The sequence below is a fragment of the Tiliqua scincoides genome, chromosome 1, assembly GCF_035046505.1.
Source record: "Tiliqua scincoides isolate rTilSci1 chromosome 1, rTilSci1.hap2, whole genome shotgun sequence".
Lineage (NCBI taxonomy): Eukaryota > Metazoa > Chordata > Lepidosauria > Squamata > Scincidae > Tiliqua > Tiliqua scincoides.
In genome coordinates, this window is record NC_089821.1 from 269595113 (window position 1) to 269615245 (window position 20133).

The following is a 20133-nucleotide window of genomic DNA, read 5'->3' on the forward strand; positions in this document are numbered from 1 at the left end:
ATGGAATTGCTGAAGCATCAAGGGGGAAACAGCCGTCTTCTACCCTCCACACTTTGGGGATACGAATACTAGCTCAGTCTTGAAATAAGGACCAAACTAAATGTTGCAAGCAAATGTGCATTGAAAACCCTATGGGGTGGGTGGCATTGTTAAGACGTATGATTTATATAGCAAGTCCTCACTTAAATTTGTTTCAGTCAACATTATTTCATTTTAAAGTTGGTCAGTGGTTCTCCATCTTCTCACCTCTGTGGCTGCACACTGTAGGGCTACCAGAAATCACTTCTGGGTAGCGCCGCACCCACGACCCACTTCCTTGGCCTTTTGTGCCCCAGAATGTCTTGTGGGTACCTTTGCAAGGCATTCTAGGGAGCAACAACTCTTTGTGGTGCGATAGGAAAGTGCTCAGCGAGAGAGTGGTACTGAGCCCGCCTATAGTAAAATTGGCTTTGTTATAAGTCATTTCACTTAACTTTGCAGTTCCCAAGAAACTATTGAAAATTTTAAGTGAACTAGAATCTACTTTCATTCTGATTTTTATGCAGGGGGAAAGGGTTAAATATATTCTCCTCTTGTGCCGCATGAGTCTATCCTGAATGGGGAATTCTTGAGGCATCTGTTTTAATGTGAATGTAAAAAATGAAAGCAGAAGGTCTAGTGACACTTCAAATTGTGATCCTTCACTTGCATTACGAAGTAGCAGAGACCTGGCCTTAGACTGTGAAGGCCTTGCAATGTGTATAGCAATTTACCTACCTCTCTCACATGATCTGCCCAGGTAGCCTGTACCAGAACAATCACAGACGTATCTGTTCCAGCCATCCCGACACACACCATTATTCTTACAGGGATTGCTCAAGCATGGCTTTGCTGTTTCTCTTGAACAGGAGGGTTTCACCCCGGAAGTGCTCTGGATTTCTGCCATTTGACGAATGTCTTTGCTTTGGCCGTCAATAAACAGGTCCCGAATACAGCCCACATAGCCATAATTTAGAAGTGCTGTCCAAACCTCTGTTGGAAAGACCAGGCCTGCTTTGTTTTCTGGCAAACCTCCAAGGTATAAGTCGTCATCTAAGTCCAAGATTTCACTCTCCCCAGGTGCAGTATAAGGGGTGCGCATTGTGTTGACGGAAATAGTACCTGTTTGGGAGCAAAGTGCAAGATTGTTTTTAATGTACATACGTGTCACTGCCAACGACATTAATTAACTTAGGGTGCAATCCTAACCCACTTTCCAGCACTGACATAAGAGCAATGCAGCTCCGAGGTAAGGGTACAAACATTCCCTTACTTTGAGGAGGCCTCCCTGAGTGCCAGCCAACTGCAGGATGCAGTACAGGATGCACCACTCTGCCAGTGCTAGAAAGTTGGTTAGGATTTGGGTCTTAATTAATTTGGATATTAATTTATATCCCACTGCTTGGCCAGGAACATGGTCCCCACCATAAAAAGAAACATAAAACATAACAAGCAGCAGTAAACAAATAAACTTCATAATCATTTAAAATAATCAACAACAATTACCAGTATAGGCAACCTTTGCCCCACCCCACACAAATACTTACAGTGGTCCCAACCTTCATGTAAAGGTTGGAACCACTGCTTTAGGCAGATGTTTTGAACCAAAAGAGTGCAAGCAGGCAAGCCTGACCCAGTCATGAAGCAGCCTGATGTGGCTTGCATCAATGGTGGATGGTGGGGCAGAGATGGATTCAGGATGTCCTTAAACCCATGTCATCTGCTACTGCTTCCCTCCAGCCCACCGTAGATGTGACTACACTGATCCACTACTTTACTGTGCTCTGTCACATAGTTTTCCTCAAACAAGGAAGCACTTTTCCAAAAAGTATCTGTTCTCTGTTTGGAAGAATGCTCTGGTCATCTTTGCATAATCCAGTTATAGGAAGCTGATGGATGGACAATGTAGCCTTTCTTCAGGAGTTGCACAAATTGCCTTTTGGTCCTTTCTAGCTGTATTATTTTATTTGAAATATACAAGTCCTTTCTTCATCATAAACCAAACATCAAAAAGCTGTGCACTTCCAACAGCATGGTGCAGACCAGCTGCAGGCAGATTTTGCTGGTGAACAGGCAGGAAAAGGGCAGGGAACGGGATGAGATGGGGCAAGATGAGGCTCCTCACTTACACCAGTAACAGAGCAAACGTAGCTTTGAAGAGTCTCATAGGGGACCATGGAACAGATGGGAAAGTAAAGTAAGTCTTTCCCCTTCACCCATCTCAACTGGCTTCTTCCCTGGGACAGTACAGAGGATGCAATGGATGCTGCACTGATGGCTGTGCATTCTACATTCTGTTACTGGATATAATTGGGCCATTTATTAGCTCATTTACTAGCATCTAAAGACAAACAGCATTTACAAAGGAGAGAGAAATGTAAAGGTCAGAGTGAAAGGAATGGGTAGCCCAATCCTGAGCTGCTTGGTATGTGGGGCTGCTGTGGCACCAAAATTGGCTGCTGTGGTATCCTGTGCTCACCAGGCAGCCACCAGTGGTTCCTTGGGAGAAGGATACTTTTGTCTCCTTCCCCCAGGTAAGGGAAGTGGCCCTGCAATGGGGCTACTTGATTCTGCAGCAGCTCTTTAGCCGGCACAAAATCAAGGAGTCCTGTGTCTGCCAGGTTGGTCCAGTCCTGCCCTCATCCTGCCCTGTGTCAGGCAGAGCTCCCATGTAGAGCTGAGCTCCACAGTTTTCGCCCCATTCCATCCCGCTCCCTCCCCCTGCCACACTTCCCCTCGCCCTGTGCCTCCCCCCTGCCTCCTCCACCCTGTCTTACTGCTCTGCCACCAGGCACTTTGCAAGGAGCACCTGGTGGCAGATCACCAGCCTCCCATCAGCACTGGCTCAGCACAAGCCTACACTGGGACAGTGCTTGTGGGAGGCTGGTGATCTGCTTGTGCTGGGTCAACTCTGGTGATTGGCTGGTGCTAATCCCGGCAAATGTGCTTTATGGCATGTTTGCGACAGTGCATAGCAGCAGAAAGCTGGCGTGTGAAGCCCAGGATCAGGCCTTAATTCTTCTACTATATTTTCAGAAATTGGTAAGTATAATTATAAATCTCAGGAATATCTGGAGAAAGAGTCTTCTAGCATGTAAATAGGAATTTGACAATAATCTATGGTATAATAGATTATACCATGGTATAATTTATTATAATAATAAATAGAGCACTGCTTGCCAAAGCACATGATCTAATATGTTTGCCCACTCAATCCCTAAATGCAACCTTTCCTCACTCTACACAATAAAAAATTTCCAAAGGGACATTATGCATTTGTAGTCATGAACATGCAACCCCTGCTAATTGGGTAAGAGGCACTTTTTCAAGTGGGTGCTCCTTTTTTAGCAGGGGGAGAGTAACTGGCCCTCCTCACCCCAGCACTGTCTGTTCTAGTGGCTGTCTGCTGGTATTCTTTTTGCATCTTTTTAGATTGTGAGCCCTTTTGGGACAGGGAGCCATTTAGTTATTTGATTTTTCTCTGTAAACCACTTTGTGAACTTCTAGTTGAAATGAAATTCACATCGAATTATATATAACATGATTGTATTATCCGAAAATATCAAGATTTTAAAAATTTTGGCCAGTAGTGCTTCCACCCCCATAGGTTTCACCTGGTGCGGCCTGCATCCCTGCACCCCCTTCGCAATGCTTACTCTCTGTGCTTACTTTTACTCTTAATGCTTAATACTCTTAATACTCTGTGCTTAATGCTTACTCTTTGGCTTACTCTCTGTGCCAGCAAAGTCGTATATTAATGACCTGGGCTTGCTGGTTGAACCATTGTTAGTGCCCTGTCCAGCAATACACATCCAACAAAGCACCTTCCAGTTCTTTGATGCTATGAACCAACACCTAAAAAGCAGTGTGGTTCACCTGAACTATACTGAAGAGAATGTGAAACCTTATATTGTTATTTAACCCTAGAAAGCACAGGAAATCCATAAAAAGTCTCCAGTTATTTAAGACTGCAGTGAATAAGTACACCAACTCCTAGATGGTATAAGAAAGAGGAAAAAAAACACAAACCCCACATACACTCTACAAGAGCGGTTTGAAATGGATATCTGGAAAATACTGCTCTGAGTGAGAGCATGATTACTCTAAACCTCTAATTATATACTCTGGAGACAGCCGTGTGCCTTCCCCCCCCCCCCCTGTAATTTCTGGCGCTTACACTGGAACTCTGACTTTAATTCAAAATCTCAATGACTCCTTAGCTCTTAAATGCTGGCTTAGCTGTGAAAAACTGCTGATACAATCTGGTTTACAACACCACGCACAACTGGAGTTTGACAAGAATAATAAGTTTTCTCTCTGATTCCGATGTGTAATGATGGTTTCCGAAAGGGTGAATGGCAGCTGGGTTACGGAAACCCTTGCAAGGTTATTTCTTGAATGCATTGAAGAGATTAACAAAACATTCAAATGACACTGCAGCCTTGCAACGTGGTTATTAACCCAGCCCGGGCCCTAGCATGTTGTAGAACCCGCAGAGACCAAAGATCTTTGCCATTTGCTTTGTGGGATTCTCTGCCACCCACCTCCACCTTTTGCTTTAACTGCAAAGTTGGCAGTACTATAACAACCAAACATTTCCCATAGGTATGTGTTAATGAGCCTCTTCAATCATATTCATTATCTCAGCAATTTAGTTTTCATAAGTCTGCTTTCTAAAACCAAGACACGCATGTATTTCTTTTCAGTTGTGATCTATTGAAAGAGTGAGAGGGAAAGAGCAGCTGCTGTTCCCACCTTTAGCTCCCTGTTTACTCTCTTTAGTATATTTAGCTCTAGTGCAGAATCCTTTAAACTGTTTATTTGCAAATTAAGCATCCTTTTAGACTGTTTAAACTTGGCCCAAATTAGCTACCTAGCAGCAAAACACAAAGGGCATCTGTATGCATTTGCTCCTCAAAAAACTTGGAGCACTTATTCACATGGAAGCATAAATGAAAAGCCCACCACAATGAAACAGCTAGTCTTGTGCAATAAAAGAGGGAGCATTAGTCTGCCATCTGGAAATAGGATAACATTCCCTCTTTCTCGTCATTCAGAGTGAGGGATTTATGTCCCTAATGTTGACATCATGTAGGTCCATCTGACTGGCCTTATGGCACTGTGACATCATCATATCCACTGTGGGATCCCCGATTGGTTGGAACTGTGCATGAAAAAAATCTCTTTCAAGGACAAAGAAATGGCATTGATGCTGTAACAGTTTAGCAACAATGGCTGCAACAGGCATGAAAAGAGTGGAAGGCACAAATTTTTGCAGATGTTTTTATCCCTAGAAGTGTTTGCATTAAAAATTGTATTTCATTAAAAATTGGTGCATCAGTAATGTTGCCCTTTTGGAAGCTGAGACAATAGTGATATGGACCACCATCTCCTGTGTTAAGTGGAATTTTTGGCCTTACTTCAGCTGTGTGTGATGAAGCAAATTTGCAACAGCTCCCATGCTACTAAGGTGCCATCAAAAGGTGTTCTATGACAATGCAGCTGCCCTACATTCTATCAATAGGTCTGATACTCAAATTCATCAGGTCAGGTTCTGATATTGAGGCAGCAGGTTGGGTTATATGGACTGGCCGGAAAAGAAGGACCACTCTCCCGTAGTCCTGTATCTTTCAGTTGTAATATGAAGACTACAAGAGTCAAAAAGAGGAATACTACATGTCTGCTGATTTGGCATTCAAGGGTGAAGAAAATTCAGACATTTTTAGACATGTCATAGCTATTTCTTATCTGTGGGCGCACTCTGAAGTGGATTTGCAGGTTAGAGATATGTAAGCATAAAATGTTTAGAGTAGCATGTGGAACATAAGATCAGCAGAAAATAGATTGGTTATTCAGGAATAAGGTTTAGGCAAGTCTCAATTTTGTTTGGCACAAGCAAGGACTTCCAGCTGCATTGCTGGGCACATATTTTAAAAGAATCATGCATTCCAGGAGTCATTGTGGCATAAATAACAAAGGGCGCAATCCTAACCAGCAGTTATACCAGTATAGGTGGCCCTGGAGGGTCGCAAATGTGCCATAAAGCACGTAAAGCACATTTGCGCCTCCTTTGGCGGGAGCTGCGTTGGCGCACTCAGATGCGCCAATGCGCGGACGGAGGCAGAAGCCTCCGCTGCGGCTCCTGCGCGTCTGCTTGTGTTGGCACAAATGCGCTGACATAAGCAGCAAAGGTAGGTGTGGGGAGGGTTGGGAGGGGGTGTTACTGGGTGGGGACGGGCGGGGTAGGGCGGGCCCGGGGGCGGGCACGCAGGAAGCCGGGGTCAGGGCCGGGACCTGGTGGTTATGCCAGATCCCAATCCCCGTCCCCGGGGTGAGCGCAGCGGCTTGCTCTCCTCTGACTTGTGCCACCTCTGGAGGTGGTGCAGGTCCGAGGAGACCCATAGGGGCGCGCAGCCCTTATCCACAGGTAAGGGGAAGAGCTTCCCCTTGCCCGTGGCTGAGCTGCAGCTTACTGCAATCCCACGTTGGATGCAGTGCAAGCCTCCTGGCTTGCCTGGTCCAGCACGGGTTAGGATTGTGCCCAAAGTGTCCCATAGCACCTTAAGGATTAAGGTCCATCTAGTCCAGCTTCCTGTGTCTCACCAGTGGCCCACCAAATGCCTCAGGGAGCAGACAAGACAACAAGAGACCTGCATCCTGGTACCCTCCCCTGCATCTGGTATTCTGAGGCAGCCTACTTTGAAACTCAAGAGGCATATATTTTAGGGCCCAACTACCTGTTGCATGTAACATGTGTTTCGAAGCTTTTGTTTTGCTTTCTGTTGCCAGTGATCTCACTTTCCAAAATGTGCACAGTCTCTCTGAACTTCATCTTAGTTCCTTAGCTGAGATTACCAGGAGTCAACCATGTTTACATCCTGGAGGGGGATGAGGCACATTATCATGATAATGCTATTAAAGCGTCATTAATTGGAACTGAAAGCTGTCACACTGCAGGCCTGTGCAGGTCTGTGTATCACCTTCTTCGGTCTTGCAAATTTTGGCTCTCCATCTTGGCATAGTCTTGCTTACAAGCACAAGTCTTCCTGCGTGATAAATTAAGTTCAACTACCCAATGACCAGTCCATTTAAGGAGTTTCTGGGTGGGGAGGTGGAAAGGGAGAGGGATGGGATGGATCTTGGGGGCCCCAAGATGCTAAACCCAATCACTGTCCTCTTTCCTCACCCTTGGGGACCAATCCTAACCAAACTTCCACTGCCAATGCAGTTGTGCCAATATGGTGTGCACCGTATCTTGCAGTGGGGGGGCCCTAAATTTTTACCTCAAGGATGCCTCCAGACTGCCCGCCCCCCACAGGATACAGTGCGTGCTGTACTGATGCAGCTGCATTGGCTACAGGAGGTGTCAGTTACGACTGGCCTGTTAGATTTTCAGAGGGTAGCTTTGTACAAAAAACATTGAAGGCCACAGTCTTATGCATACTTGCTGACATGAAAAGAAAGCCCACTGGTTTCACTGGGCTTTACTTCTATGGGATCAATGTGAATCAATTTGCACTGTAATGGATTTATTCTGGCATAAGCGTTCTTGAATTAAAGATAATTTCCTCAGGCAGAATCTGTTGAAATGGGGTCTAGTTCATGCAAGTTTATGTCCTAATCCATCTGTTAGTCTTCACCAAGCTACAACTGCCACTGAAGTTGTTGATGATATTTGTTTATGTAGTGCCTACAATTTATACATGCTGAATGAAAAAGCCCAGTTCACAGGCTCACAGGTTAAGGATAAGACAAGTTGCAGAGTGAGGAAGGGAAAGTAATGGGAAGGGAAGGATGGTAGACCTTTGATCTTTTCTGCCATGCCTAGAAAAGTGACCTGGGGTGACAATTTTGAATGGGCAAAAGGTGAGAAGGAAGGAGCTTAGCAGCTCCCCCTCTCCCCTGCCAATTTTCCGCTCCTGATTTCAGCAGCCTTTGACTGTTTTTCTGTAAAACTATCACATCAGGAGAATGAGTCACAAAGCTGGTCATCACATGTAATTTGGCCTTCATATTATGAATTCCAAGAACACCATTGCAGCATAAATTACAGGCATTATGTAGTATAATAGTTGTATATCACCCTAGATTGTATTATACTCTGAACAGAAACTTGGCTTGGAATCCTGCTGTCATTATCCAGAGAAATACTGTAACACAGACTAACACATTCTAACTAATAAGTTTTAGATTAATTGTTGCAGCCAAATCAATTGCAGCTGAAGGTGGGACTAGACATTAGAGGATATGCATGACTGGCACTGAAAACACAAGCCCAACATTTCCTTTCCCATACTATCTACATAAGAACATAAGAACAGCCCCACTGGATCAGGCCATAGGCCCATCTAGTCCAGCTTCCTGTATCTCACAGCGGCCCACCAAACGCCCCAGGGAGCACACCAGATAACAAGAGGCCTCATTCTGGTGCCCTCCCCTGCATCTGGCATTCTGACATAGCCCATTTCTAAAATCAGGAGGTTGCGCATACACATCTGATAGTACAAAATGCATAACATGATGATATCACAGTGCTCCAAGTTTTCCAGCCCTTGCTTCACTTTACTGGCTGATGCTTCAGGGACAAGGAAACTTCAGGCATGGTGATGCCACATCACGCATTTTCTAGTCCTAGACTTTACTGCCAGGGCCAGCTTTAAGCCACTTTGACCCATTGCTCCCAGTTGGGCCCCATGCCTAAGGATAATCTCGTCTTGTATGAAATTTTATGTTAAAACGTGCTTTGATCCATTTGGTTCATTAATTTACATGCACCTTTAAAGTGCACATTTTGATTCCTTTCAACTCTACCATAGAGATATAAATTCTATAATACATTTCAATTATGTATCTAAATAAAAGGTCTGTATTTTACAGACCCTGGTCTGAACCTGGGGCCCCACAAAAAATGTTTCCAATTGGGCCTCGCAGCTCTTTAGGTTGGCCCTCCTCTAAGGGAGAGAACAAGATCAGGGTTGTTGCCTTCAGTGTCAGCCACCACCTCTAGTTCTCACTTGAAATCAGAGGTAGTGTCAGAGATCAGCCAGGTTGGGCACTGTCTGAGTGACCTTGCTTATCAGAGCTCCCACCTGGCCAGGCCAACTCCTTAAACCTTTAACGCTGGTGGCAGAAGTGGTGCCCAGTGAGTGGAACAGATGTGCACTGGGAGATCAGTGAAGAGTTTTCTCCCAGAGCCCCACCAACCTGGGGCCAACACTGCTTGAAATACAAGGGGGATATGACTCAGAAAAGACCAGAAACTCATCACACTTCTGCTGTTCCATAAGTAAACCTTTCCTGTAATTGTTTCAAAGAAAATGTGTTCTGATCTGGATTGTATGCTCCGATATGCAACAACTTACATTAGGAAAACTTTTTTAAAAGCTTCCACTGGAGCCAATAGAACCTTCTTTTTAATCTAAGGGAAATAGCTGTGCACAACTTGGATCAGAACTGGAGCAGGGACAATGTGTTAAAGAATCCTACTCCTGCTTCAGTTCCAATCTACTTTGAATGCCTCTGTGCATGCTGTTGAGGGAGACCTGCAGGATCAACTGATATACTTCAAGTAACATGTTTTAACCTCAAGATGGAAGACATTTATCAGATGGAGCTCTGCGCAAATTGGAGTTGTCATAAAATTTGGCTTAGACTGAAATGTGAAGCAAATTTGGAGGTTCTTCTTCAGGCAAAATATCAGGAATTGCAAGGAAACGCATAACTTTCAAAATGAAAGTTTATAAGCGCTTTATGTGGGGCTGCCCCTGTAGACGGTTCGGAAACTGCAATTAGTGCAGAATGCGGCGGCCCGTGTGGTCACTGGAGCTAGGTGGTTTGACTCTGTCAGCCCACTTCTCCGGGGGCTGCATTGGCTGCCCATTCGTTTCCGGGCCCAATTCAAGGTGCTGGTTTTGACTTTTAAAGCCCTATACTGCTCTGGGCCAGGTTATCTTAGAGATCGCCTACTTCCGCACAATCCGGCTTGTCCTCTCAGGTCATCAGAGAAGGCCTTTTTACAAGTGCCGCCGCCCAAGGAGGTTCGTGGGGCGGCGGCAAGAAATAGGGCCTTCTCAGTAGTGGCACCAACGTTATGGAACTCCCTTCCCCTTGACTTGAGAATGGCTCCCTCTCTTGAGACCTTTCGGCGAGGCCTGAAGACCTTGTTGTTTAACCAAGCCTTCTGACTTTATGGCCTTTTTAACATCTTTTATACATCTTTTAGTTGCTTTTTTACAGGCCCGATTCCTCTAAGAACTGCTGTTTTATGCTCTTTTATTCTGACTTTTATCTGACTACTGTTTTTATGGGTTCTGCTAATGTGTTTTTTAATATGTTTTTATCTGTTGTGAAATTATGTTTTAATCTGTTTTATATGTTGTTAGCCGCCCTGGATCCCTTTGGGGAGAAGGGCGGGATAAAAATAAAGTTTTATTATTTTATTATTATTATGAATGAACACAATGTTTCAGAGAGGTTTTGCATACCCGTGGAGCTGTCTAGTTTTTGCTGCAGGAGTCATGTCTTCCCCTGTCTCTCGGGTTATTACATTTCCAGTCTCTTCAAGATTTCAATGCCTTCAAGGGTCAAGCACACACAGGAATCAGCCCCCCTCCCCCAAATTAGGACCCAATCCTATCATCTCCCAGTGCTGATGCTTGGTGCAGTAAACATTCTGTAAAGCACTTTATGGCACCTAGAAAGCAAAGAGCACTGGCGCTGGGCCTATGCCAATCAGGGGAACAACACCAGCACTGGGAGAATACCAGCAGTAAGACACACTGCTACATAGTGGTATGGGGTTTCTGGGTGGAAGGGGAGGCATTTTAGGGTGGGGCAGGGAAGAAACTGAGGCAGGAGGGGTGGTACCAACAGAGCTCTGCTTCTCCCCTTCCACTGAGGAGGCCTCTGGCAGCCCTGGTAAGGATGCTGGATACAGCCATTTTGGCACCACTGCACCCAGTGGTGCTGCTGTGGTTAGGATTAAGCTTCCCATCTGGCTATAACCAGTGTGATATAGTAGTCAGAATGTCAACCAGGACTGGGACACACAATGGCACTTTCTGTTTACAGCCAGATCTTAAAAATAAACTGAATGGTGACTGCAAAGCGTAGGTGCCAAGGACAGCATCTGCTGAATTTCTCCCAAGCAGTGAAATTGGGAGAGTCCTGTCTGGGTGTCTTTAAGAACATTGGGAGAGATTCATAGGATTTCTATATTAGCAATATTTCCAGGAGGGTCCCACACACTTATAAGTCATTACCAGCTTTTACCTACAGTGAAATGCAGAGGGTCTGGTCTCAAGATAAAGATCTATCTGAATTTTGAAGAAGTTACTGTAAATGTTTTCTCTTCTCTGTGATGGCTGAGAAGGGGGCTACTAAGTGGTTACGAGGACTGACCTTGCTTTGTTTTTCTGCAGCCATTTACTCTCCTAAATAGCTGAAAACATTATTTGTAAAATGCCTTACCTGGTATTTGTCTCACTCACTGTACTTTGCAAAACGTTTGTTCTAGATGTTAATAACCAGCAATAATTATTCATCATTTCAAAAGCCTTGCAATAGCAATGACAACAGCAACATTCAATTTTGCTTATAATATAGAGAAGAGCAGAGAGGGTGCTCTTTTCTCCAAAACTTACCAGACCGCCCGTCTCTTTGAAAGTCGACGTGATACCAGTCTCCATCATTCACCTTCTTTAGTAAAGCTTTTATTTTAATTGTACCGGATCCCATGTCTAACAGCAGGTAGAGGTGGCCATCAAGCATCTCTATAGCAAAAAAGTCCACTTTGACCATTTGTGGGTGTTTGGCATCTTTTTGGTGTCGTGGTTTGCCATGACTGAACAGGATCAGCCCATTTGGCTCCGTAGTGCGGAAGTCAAATGATATTGAGCCCGTCTTCTTGGCATTCCACTTTGGCAAAGAGATGAAAGACTCTGGTGTTTCAAAAGTGATTGGATCCAAGGTTGCCACGTTCTCACATTTAAATGCGACAACACCGTGGATCTTCATCTTAGGATCTCCTTGTTTGGCAAGTCGAGACAATTCCAGCCTCACATCATTATTCTTATAAACAACCTGCAAGCAAAGAACATAGTCACCAGAGTGGTCATGACTATATAAACAGCCTTGAAAAAGAGCTTCAGTAATTACATATGCAAATATATATTTAATATATATTTAATATTTGACATATTAAAACCACATGCATCAGGACAACTTTTTGGGCCCAAGGTGAACTATTCAACTTGCTCCTTCCTCCCTCTAGAGCCATGCTCCACTAGAGCGTGCAGTGTACAGCCTAGCTGTCCTTCTTCACCCATCCTGCCTTGACCCTGCAGCTTTGTGTCAAAATCTTCTTATTCCTCTAGCCATCAACTGACAATCCCACAAGTGGTGTTTTTCCCCCCTCACTTCTTCCCTCCATGCTGCAACATTTAACTAATGGGTGTGGAGCACAGGTTCAACTCCCTGTTTACATCTCTGTTTACATACATGGCCCAATCCTATGAACTGCTAGTGCAGGCACAGCGGCGGCTACACCAGCACTAGCTGATGCAAATGTGCTATAAAGCACATCTGCAATTTCTCAGAAATAAGGAGTAAGGAAGTAAGGAAGTGATTCGAAAGTAAGGCCTGTGCCATCACTTTGGGACTGAATCCGGACCCCTAGTGCCAGTGCTGGGGAGTACAGCACAAAGCACTGCAGGGAAGTAGGAAGGGTGGAACAGAAGCAGGGAGGTGGAACAAGGGTGGGGAAGGGTAGCGTTGGCAGGGGAGACATCTGCCATATCCTAATCCCCTCCCCAGAACTGAAAGCCCTACATGGGGCTTCTCATGCCAGTGATTTTGCTTCTACAGATCTGAGTAGCCCCATTGAACAGGCTGGGGTTTAATACAGGGTAAGGGAACAAATGTTCCCTAACCCTGAGGAGGCCTCCAGCCTGCTGAATTCCAGTGCTAGATACAGCATGGGCTGTGTGGCTGCACTGCATCAGCACTGTATAGGATTAGGCTGACAATCTTATTCAAGAGTTCTGCTCCCAAATAGCAAGTTACTTCCCACATGAATGCTCCCATAAATATAAGCAACTGTTGCACAGTGACCCGTACACACCAATAAACAATTTAGCATTCTGCAAGTAGAAGTTACTTTTAAATAAGTCATTGGATTAAACTTGTGATCCCCATAACTACTTTGAATGTGCCTAAAAAAAAACATTTTAAGGCAGACGTTTGTGATACAAATCCCATAAATATGGAGTGATTTGGAGGTTATCTCACACCACAATCCTATGTATGTTTACTCAGAGATAAGTCTGTTATATTCAGTGGAAGTTAATCCCAAGAAAGTGTGCATAGGATTGCAGCCTCATTCACTCATCTTTCCTTTTGATTAACACCCATGATTCCTGCCTGTGGCAACTCTGAGGCCAGGGGGATGGTGCTGAGGATTTCAACATTTTTCCAAGAAGCTTCCATCTAAGCAACTCTACTTTTGGCCCAATCTTATCCAACTTTCCAGTACTCGTGCAGCCATAATGCAGCCCCAAGCTAAGGGAACAAATGTTCCCTTACCTTGAAGAGTCCTCTGTGCCTACCCCATCGCCACAAGGTGCAGCATAGGTCCTATTGGCACAGCTGCACCAGTGCTGGAATGCTGGATTGGATTTGGGTCCTTTATCACATAGAACAATTGCTACGTGGCTTCTGGAGAAAATATGGCAGTTATCAGCCAGGTCCTATGGGGAAGCCAACCACCACTGTCAGAAAAGAGAAGCCCATTTTCTCTTACTCCCTTGTATATGGGGACTCTCTGTAGTTATTCTGTGGTCAGGGGGATGCACTCTGCACCTCCTCAGCATCCCTTTCATCCCTTCTTACTTCATTTGATGCCATGATTAAGACGTGCCATTGAAGACTAACTAGATTTGAGCCTTGGCACCAATTAAGTCTTGCCTCAGAGATAGAGATTTGAAGACCTGTGACAAAATATTGCTGCTCTGAGTGCTAGGAAGCCGTTGCACAAAAGAATGGAATGCTAGAGGCAGATCGCTGGATCTTGTATAACAGCAAATATTCTACAATTTTGTGAGCAGTTATCTGGGAAAGCCTTGAGTTTTGGGGAGGGCTTCATGGGGGAACGGGTGCCTTGTATCTGAAAACTGCTGTTTGAAAGTGAGGTACTGGGATAAAGCTTGTTTTCAATAAGGATTTTAAAAACAACTTAATAAGTGTATCATCTCAGCAGTGCCTGGAGGACATACTGTAACCTTGGAAATATACCCTTTTAGGTCAAGCAGCTCAGCTGAAAACTCCCAGCTGATTTCTTCAGCAGGTACAACTGCCACATTGTCCAGAAAGAACAGAAACCATTCAAAGCTGTATAATAGTCCAACAAGAGGATGGTGTTTGTAGCATTGGTTGAACACTCCTAGGGCCTGAATCTAACCCTCCCCCATCCTTACTTTATTGCAGTGTTATTCTGCTCTGAAGGCCTTAGGAGTGGACCTCAACAAGTGGGAAACCCTGGCCTCTGAGCGGCCTGCTTGGAGGCAGGCTGTGCAGCATGGCCTTTCCCAGTTTGAAGAGACACTTGGCCAACAGTCTGAGGCTAAGAGGCAAAGAAGGAAGGCCCATAGCCAGGGAGACAGACCAGGGACAGACTGCACTTGCTCCCAGTGTGGAAGGGATTGTCACTCCTGAATTGGCCTTTTCAGCCACACTAGACGCTGTTCCAGAACCACCTTTCAGAGCGCTGTTCCAGAACCACCTTTCATCTTAGTGGCCAGATCTACTCAAAAGATGAGCCGTGTGGGGGCAAAACGGAAAAGTCCGCTCACCAGGTGGACGGGTTCATCTGAACTCCGGATCCAGCCCCCGGATTCAAGTGGCCCTGATCTAGTTGATGAGCATTTCACCCCAGTCTATTGGGATGGTTGTAGTAATTTAAAACAAATGTCTCCAAGGTTTGTCTTGTGTGCATGTGAGTATATGTGTATGTACTCTCACACACACAGACACACGCACAGATAAATTTGCACAAGATTATAGCATTAATGTAACATAAGCTATGTACTATCTCTAAGGCAGCCCTTGGTGAGGACAATGTTCTAGATCAGGAGTGCCCAAACCCCGGCTCTGGGGCCACTTGCAGCCCTCAAGGCCTCTCAATGTGGCCCTCAGGGAGCCCCCAAGTCTCCAATGAGCCTCTGGCCCTCCGGAGATTTGTTGGAGTCCACACTAGCCCGAAGCAACTGCTCTCAGCATGAGGGCAACTGTTTGACCTCTCGCATGAGCTGTGGGATGAGGGCTCTCTCCACTGCTTGTTGTTTCATGTCTGTGATGCAGTAACAGCAACAATGGAAAGGCCAGCCTTGCTTTGTGCAAGGCCTTTTATAGGCCTTGAGCGATTGCAAGACCTTCATTCATTCATATAAGTTCATCTTTAATATATTCATTTATGTAAACTTATGTAAATTTATTCAAATTTGAAATGTAAATTAATTTTTCCCCCTCCGGCCCCGAGGTGTCAGAAAGTGTCAGAAAGACGATGTGGCCCTCCTGCCAAAAACTTTGGACACCGCTGTTCTAGATCAATGAGTCCCAAACATATTAGCACCAGAACCCACTTTTTAAATCGACATTCCATTGAGACTCACCTAGGTTTACCAAATCTTAACAAAAGGAGATCTAGAAAGAAATAATATTTATTTATTTATTTATTTATTGGTAATAATCTGAAAGAAAGACCCACAAACATATATGTCCCTATATTTACACATGCTTATGAACTGAATGATCTCAGCTCCTTGCAGGGCAGTTAGCAACTACAGTATCTGTTTTTTTGAATAGTTTCAGGGCTTAAAGCAATTACATCCCAATTCTGAGCTGCCCGGCACCCAGAGGAATAGTGGCACCGAAACAGCTGCAGGTGCATCCAGTGGTTGCCAGGTAGCCACTGGTAGCTCCTTGGGGGAAAGGGACATTCTCCCCCTTCCCCCAGATAAGGGAGGAGGTCCTGTGATGGGGCTACTCAACTCTGTGCCAGCTATTTAGCGAGCCCAAAGTAAAACAGCCCCATGTCAGGCCAGGAGGCCGACACAGGGCTCTGGATCCAGCGGAGCTCTGCTTTCTTCAACATCCTCAATCCATACCAGGAGAATGTATCTTGGCTCCTTCTCAAACCCTAGAAGCTATGCCTGGTTTGGAAGAATGGGAATCAGGGCCAGGTTTGGGTCTGACCCTTGCTCTGTCTGCAGCATTTTATTTTATTGAATTGTTATTGGCTGTCTGTTGGCTTGTTTTTGTTTTATGCTTATTTTTAATCTTGCATATAGATTTTTAAAATAATTGAATAAAGTAGCATATAACAATGAGAAGTATCTCCATAGTTGGAGGTGGGAGTCCGTGCCCCCACAAGATTTCACACCCATGCCAAGCCAGTCCTTGAGTCAGCAAGTGTCACACCTGCCACCACTCTCCTCCACTGACTGCTAAGCCATGACCATAGGGAGATACTGTCTGCTACTGCAATTCCTTCCTAACTCCACCTGATAAGCCAGCCAGGGCCCAGGGCCCCATGGCGTAGGGGGCTTACAAAGAGATAGTGGAGAACAGATGGCAGCAGTGGATGTGAGGCCTCCTTTGTGCTCTCTCATGTAAATACAGTGTTGGTGGGGAAGGACAACTGTGGCCTGTCCACTGCTGAAGCACTGGAACCAAGCATTGGAGGCGCCAGAATCTCCTACTGTGTAATGTTGGAGGTGGCATGTGGGAGGACTTGCTTCCATCTGCTGATCAATTCTGGGGGTGGGAGGATAGCAGGCATTCATATGCACTTTCCAAAGCATGGGGAGTGCATCTGGGAACTCTTTTGGAACCCTTGTGCCCAAAAACTGGAGATACAACTGAGTGAAGCCTTTTTTTCTTTTTTTTAATTCAGCCACTTACATGACAGCTGCTTGGAAGTTGTTATACTGGCACTGCTGCAAAATTCTTTATTTTGAGGTAGTTCAAATAATCTGGAGAAAAGTTGAGCTATCATTTCCAAACTAATGTGTGTGGAGAACTTGCTTGCTCAAAAGTTTTCAGTATGCAGCAATTTTGCTGATTTAACAAGGAATTAGGTTTGTTGCTCCTCTAAACCCTTTATCACTTTCTCAAGCCTTGCACTTGCCTATAAAAACAGATCAAGGTCAGACTCTACATGGGAACTTGATTTTAGCATCGTTTGGTCTTCTTGTCCTTGAAACTGGGACTAAGCAATCTTGTTAGCTATGAAGCAATACCACGGGGAAGCCAATAAGACTGATATCAAGGGGGAGCAAAGCCAGCCCAGCAAATGCAGAGAGTTATTACGGTAACTGGCTGCAAATCAGACTACTTAATTCTCCCAACATCAAAGAGCTACTGAAGATTATTTTGATAAAACTGAAAGGCAGTATTGGATAAAGATTTAATCAGGCAGCCTGACAAGTGCTCAGACGCGAGGACATACATTCATTTTTCTCCAGCGTTCCGAGAAAGTGGTCCTACATGGAGGCACTTCTCAAGCAATGAATTAGTTGTAATACTGTGATCCACTGACATTCTGAAAATGCTAGGCTCATCTCTTGCTGGAAATGGCAGGATCCTTAGCAACAGTTGTCATAATTGTAAAGTTCTAAACATTCACACATAAGTCTCAGTAAGTGCAGATAGAAGGAATAAAGTTGTATTGGGCTCAGAATTCAACTTTTCTTTCTTTCTTTCTTTCTTTCTTTCTTTCTTTCTTTCTTTCTTTCTTTCTTTCAAATGTCTAGCCCTTATAGTAACGTTTAAGCACTGGAGTATTGACAGACACAGCCAGAAGACCAGTGTTTGTGTTTGTCTTAACACTATGATCCTATACACATTTCATATTTCATTGTCTTAACACTATGATCCTATACATGAATTCAGTGGGGACTACTACTGAGAAGACATTCATAGGATTGTGATGAAGGATTGGGACCAGCTTACAAGAATACCTTAACTTTCATCCACTTGACTTTAATTGCTTTGCTCTTTCAGCCATTTCCAATTATGACCACCTTTCCAATTTTGTCCACCTGCTTCGCTCTTTCGTCTGATTTCAGCCAACCTTCCACAAAATTTGTCACCATTTGTCAACATTCTTATGTTTATTTTTTATTATTTCTTAAATGTTTTTTTTTTTTATTGAACACTGTAATCCACTCTGAGCCTCCAAACAGATGGAGGATTCAGAGTAAATGGGATTTTAATAAATAACTAAAATAAAGCAAAACAAGCATGATTTGAGGACTGAACATTTCTCCATTTTATTCTGCCCCCTTGCAATGCTTCCATCAGAAAATTGACTTTAAAAACCATCTTCTATATTTATTTTGTATGCAATTTATTCTTAGTCTTTGCCATGTTGGAGGCCAGTTGTCAGAAAGACTATAAATAAATAAATAAATAAATAAATAAATAAATGGAGTCACACAGATGGGCTTGAAGGTGTGCAGCAATCTTAGAAGCCAAGGGGGAGATGGCTGGAAGGCATTTCAGAACTGTTTTAAACATAATTATAAACTGTTTTATTGTTTTAAATTTAATCATAATATATTGCATATTTTTGTATATCTATATATATGCTTATATATTTTGATATTTTGTATGTGGCTGGTCTTATGACCGTAATAAAGATTTACTACTAGAAGCCAAGGATAGCTGCATAACAGCCCAATCCTGAGCTCCCGTGTCACGCAGCTTCGGTGGCACCAAAAATGGCCGCCGCCGCATCCAACACACCTCAGTTACCGCAGGCGGCACTTTCGTTCCCTTCTCCTGGGTAAGGGAAGCAACCCCACAATGGGGCTACTCAAGGGGGCTACCATTTGGTCGGTGGTGAGGTAAAAGCGTTTGTGTAGGGCGCCAAGCCCCTCACAAATGTTCCACTCCACCGGACCCGCCTGCCTTCCTCCCCGCTCCCTCCCCCAGCATGCCTACTGCCCGCCTCCCGCCTCCCGCCTCACCACCACGCCTCCACCTCCCCACCCTCCGCCCGCCTCCCCTCCACAGAACGCCTTCTCCCCACCTCCTCCCCCGCTCCTGCTTACCTTACTGCGGATCGGCGGTCTGTGCGACCACCAAGCGGTTGAGGTCAGGCACCCGCTTGATGCTAGCCCAGCGCTGGGCTAGCACGGGTGCTTGCCCAGTGGTAAGCCTCACAAATGTGACTTATGGCACATTTGCAACAGTGTGCGCCGGCACTAAGCCGGTGTGTCGAGCTCAGGATTTGGCTCTTAGACTTGTAGGAGTCAGGGGTAGGGAGGAGGGAGATTCAGTGCCCTTCTGCCTCACCATGACTAGCTCAACCAAATTATGCAAATAGTGAACTGTATAAATTGTGCAAAACAAGATCAAGCAGATGTGCTCCGTTTGCATGCTTGAACTTGTAAAGCCTTTCTCTTACTGTTTTTTCTTCTTTTTCTTTTGCCAGGGCCAGCCTGTGCATGAAGCTTCCTAAACTGGCTGCCCAGGATGTGAACTATGGAGTGCTCTGCCACCCCTCCCACCTACTGACCACTGCTGGTGCCAGTGCCACCACCCACCATCGCAAGGCAAGAAGATTCCCCAATCCAGCACTATCCTTCACACCCTTTTCCACTTCCTCCCCTTCAGCAGAGAGGGATGAGCTTTCTGTTTGCCATTCTGCCAGCTTCCCTATCTCAATCAGGTAAGGAGGTGGGAGCATCAGACAGGGGATGATGATGTGCCTTGGTGTGCCTCAAGTTGGGAATTGATTTTTTTTTTAAGCTGAATGCTGAGACAGTTGTTTTCTGTCGAGTTACACATGTACAATGTCTGCTGAGCTAAGCACATGGGTGACTTACCCTGGGATGGGTATCTGCGCCTCTGTGTTTGTTCATGCACTTCCAGGTGCTAGGTTTATATTCCAAGTGTCAGTCAGGCTAATTCAGCTGCATGACTGACACCCATGAACCAAATGAGGACTCTTCCAATCCCCAGCTTAATTGCTGCCAATTGAAAATGAAGAACAGGGCTAGCAGAAACAGTTCTAGTGACATGTTGAAATACAACCAGGACGCAAGTAAAAATTTA

At 44.8% G+C, this 20133-nt stretch overlaps 1 protein-coding gene across 15 annotated transcripts in view; it reads right to left on the reverse strand.

Moving 5' to 3' along the window:
• NRXN1 (neurexin 1) overlaps positions 1-20133 on the reverse strand; it is a 1133747-nt gene that overhangs the window by 637479 nt on the left and 476135 nt on the right. For all 15 annotated transcript variants that reach the window (XM_066625795.1, XM_066625872.1, XM_066625848.1 and 12 more), the window contains 2 exons: positions 11661-12099; positions 757-1140 (listed from right to left, as the gene is read on the reverse strand). In XM_066625795.1, coding sequence (XP_066481892.1) covers positions 757-1140; positions 11661-12099 — 823 coding nt within the window. The remainder of the gene's footprint in view (positions 1-756; positions 1141-11660; positions 12100-20133) is intronic.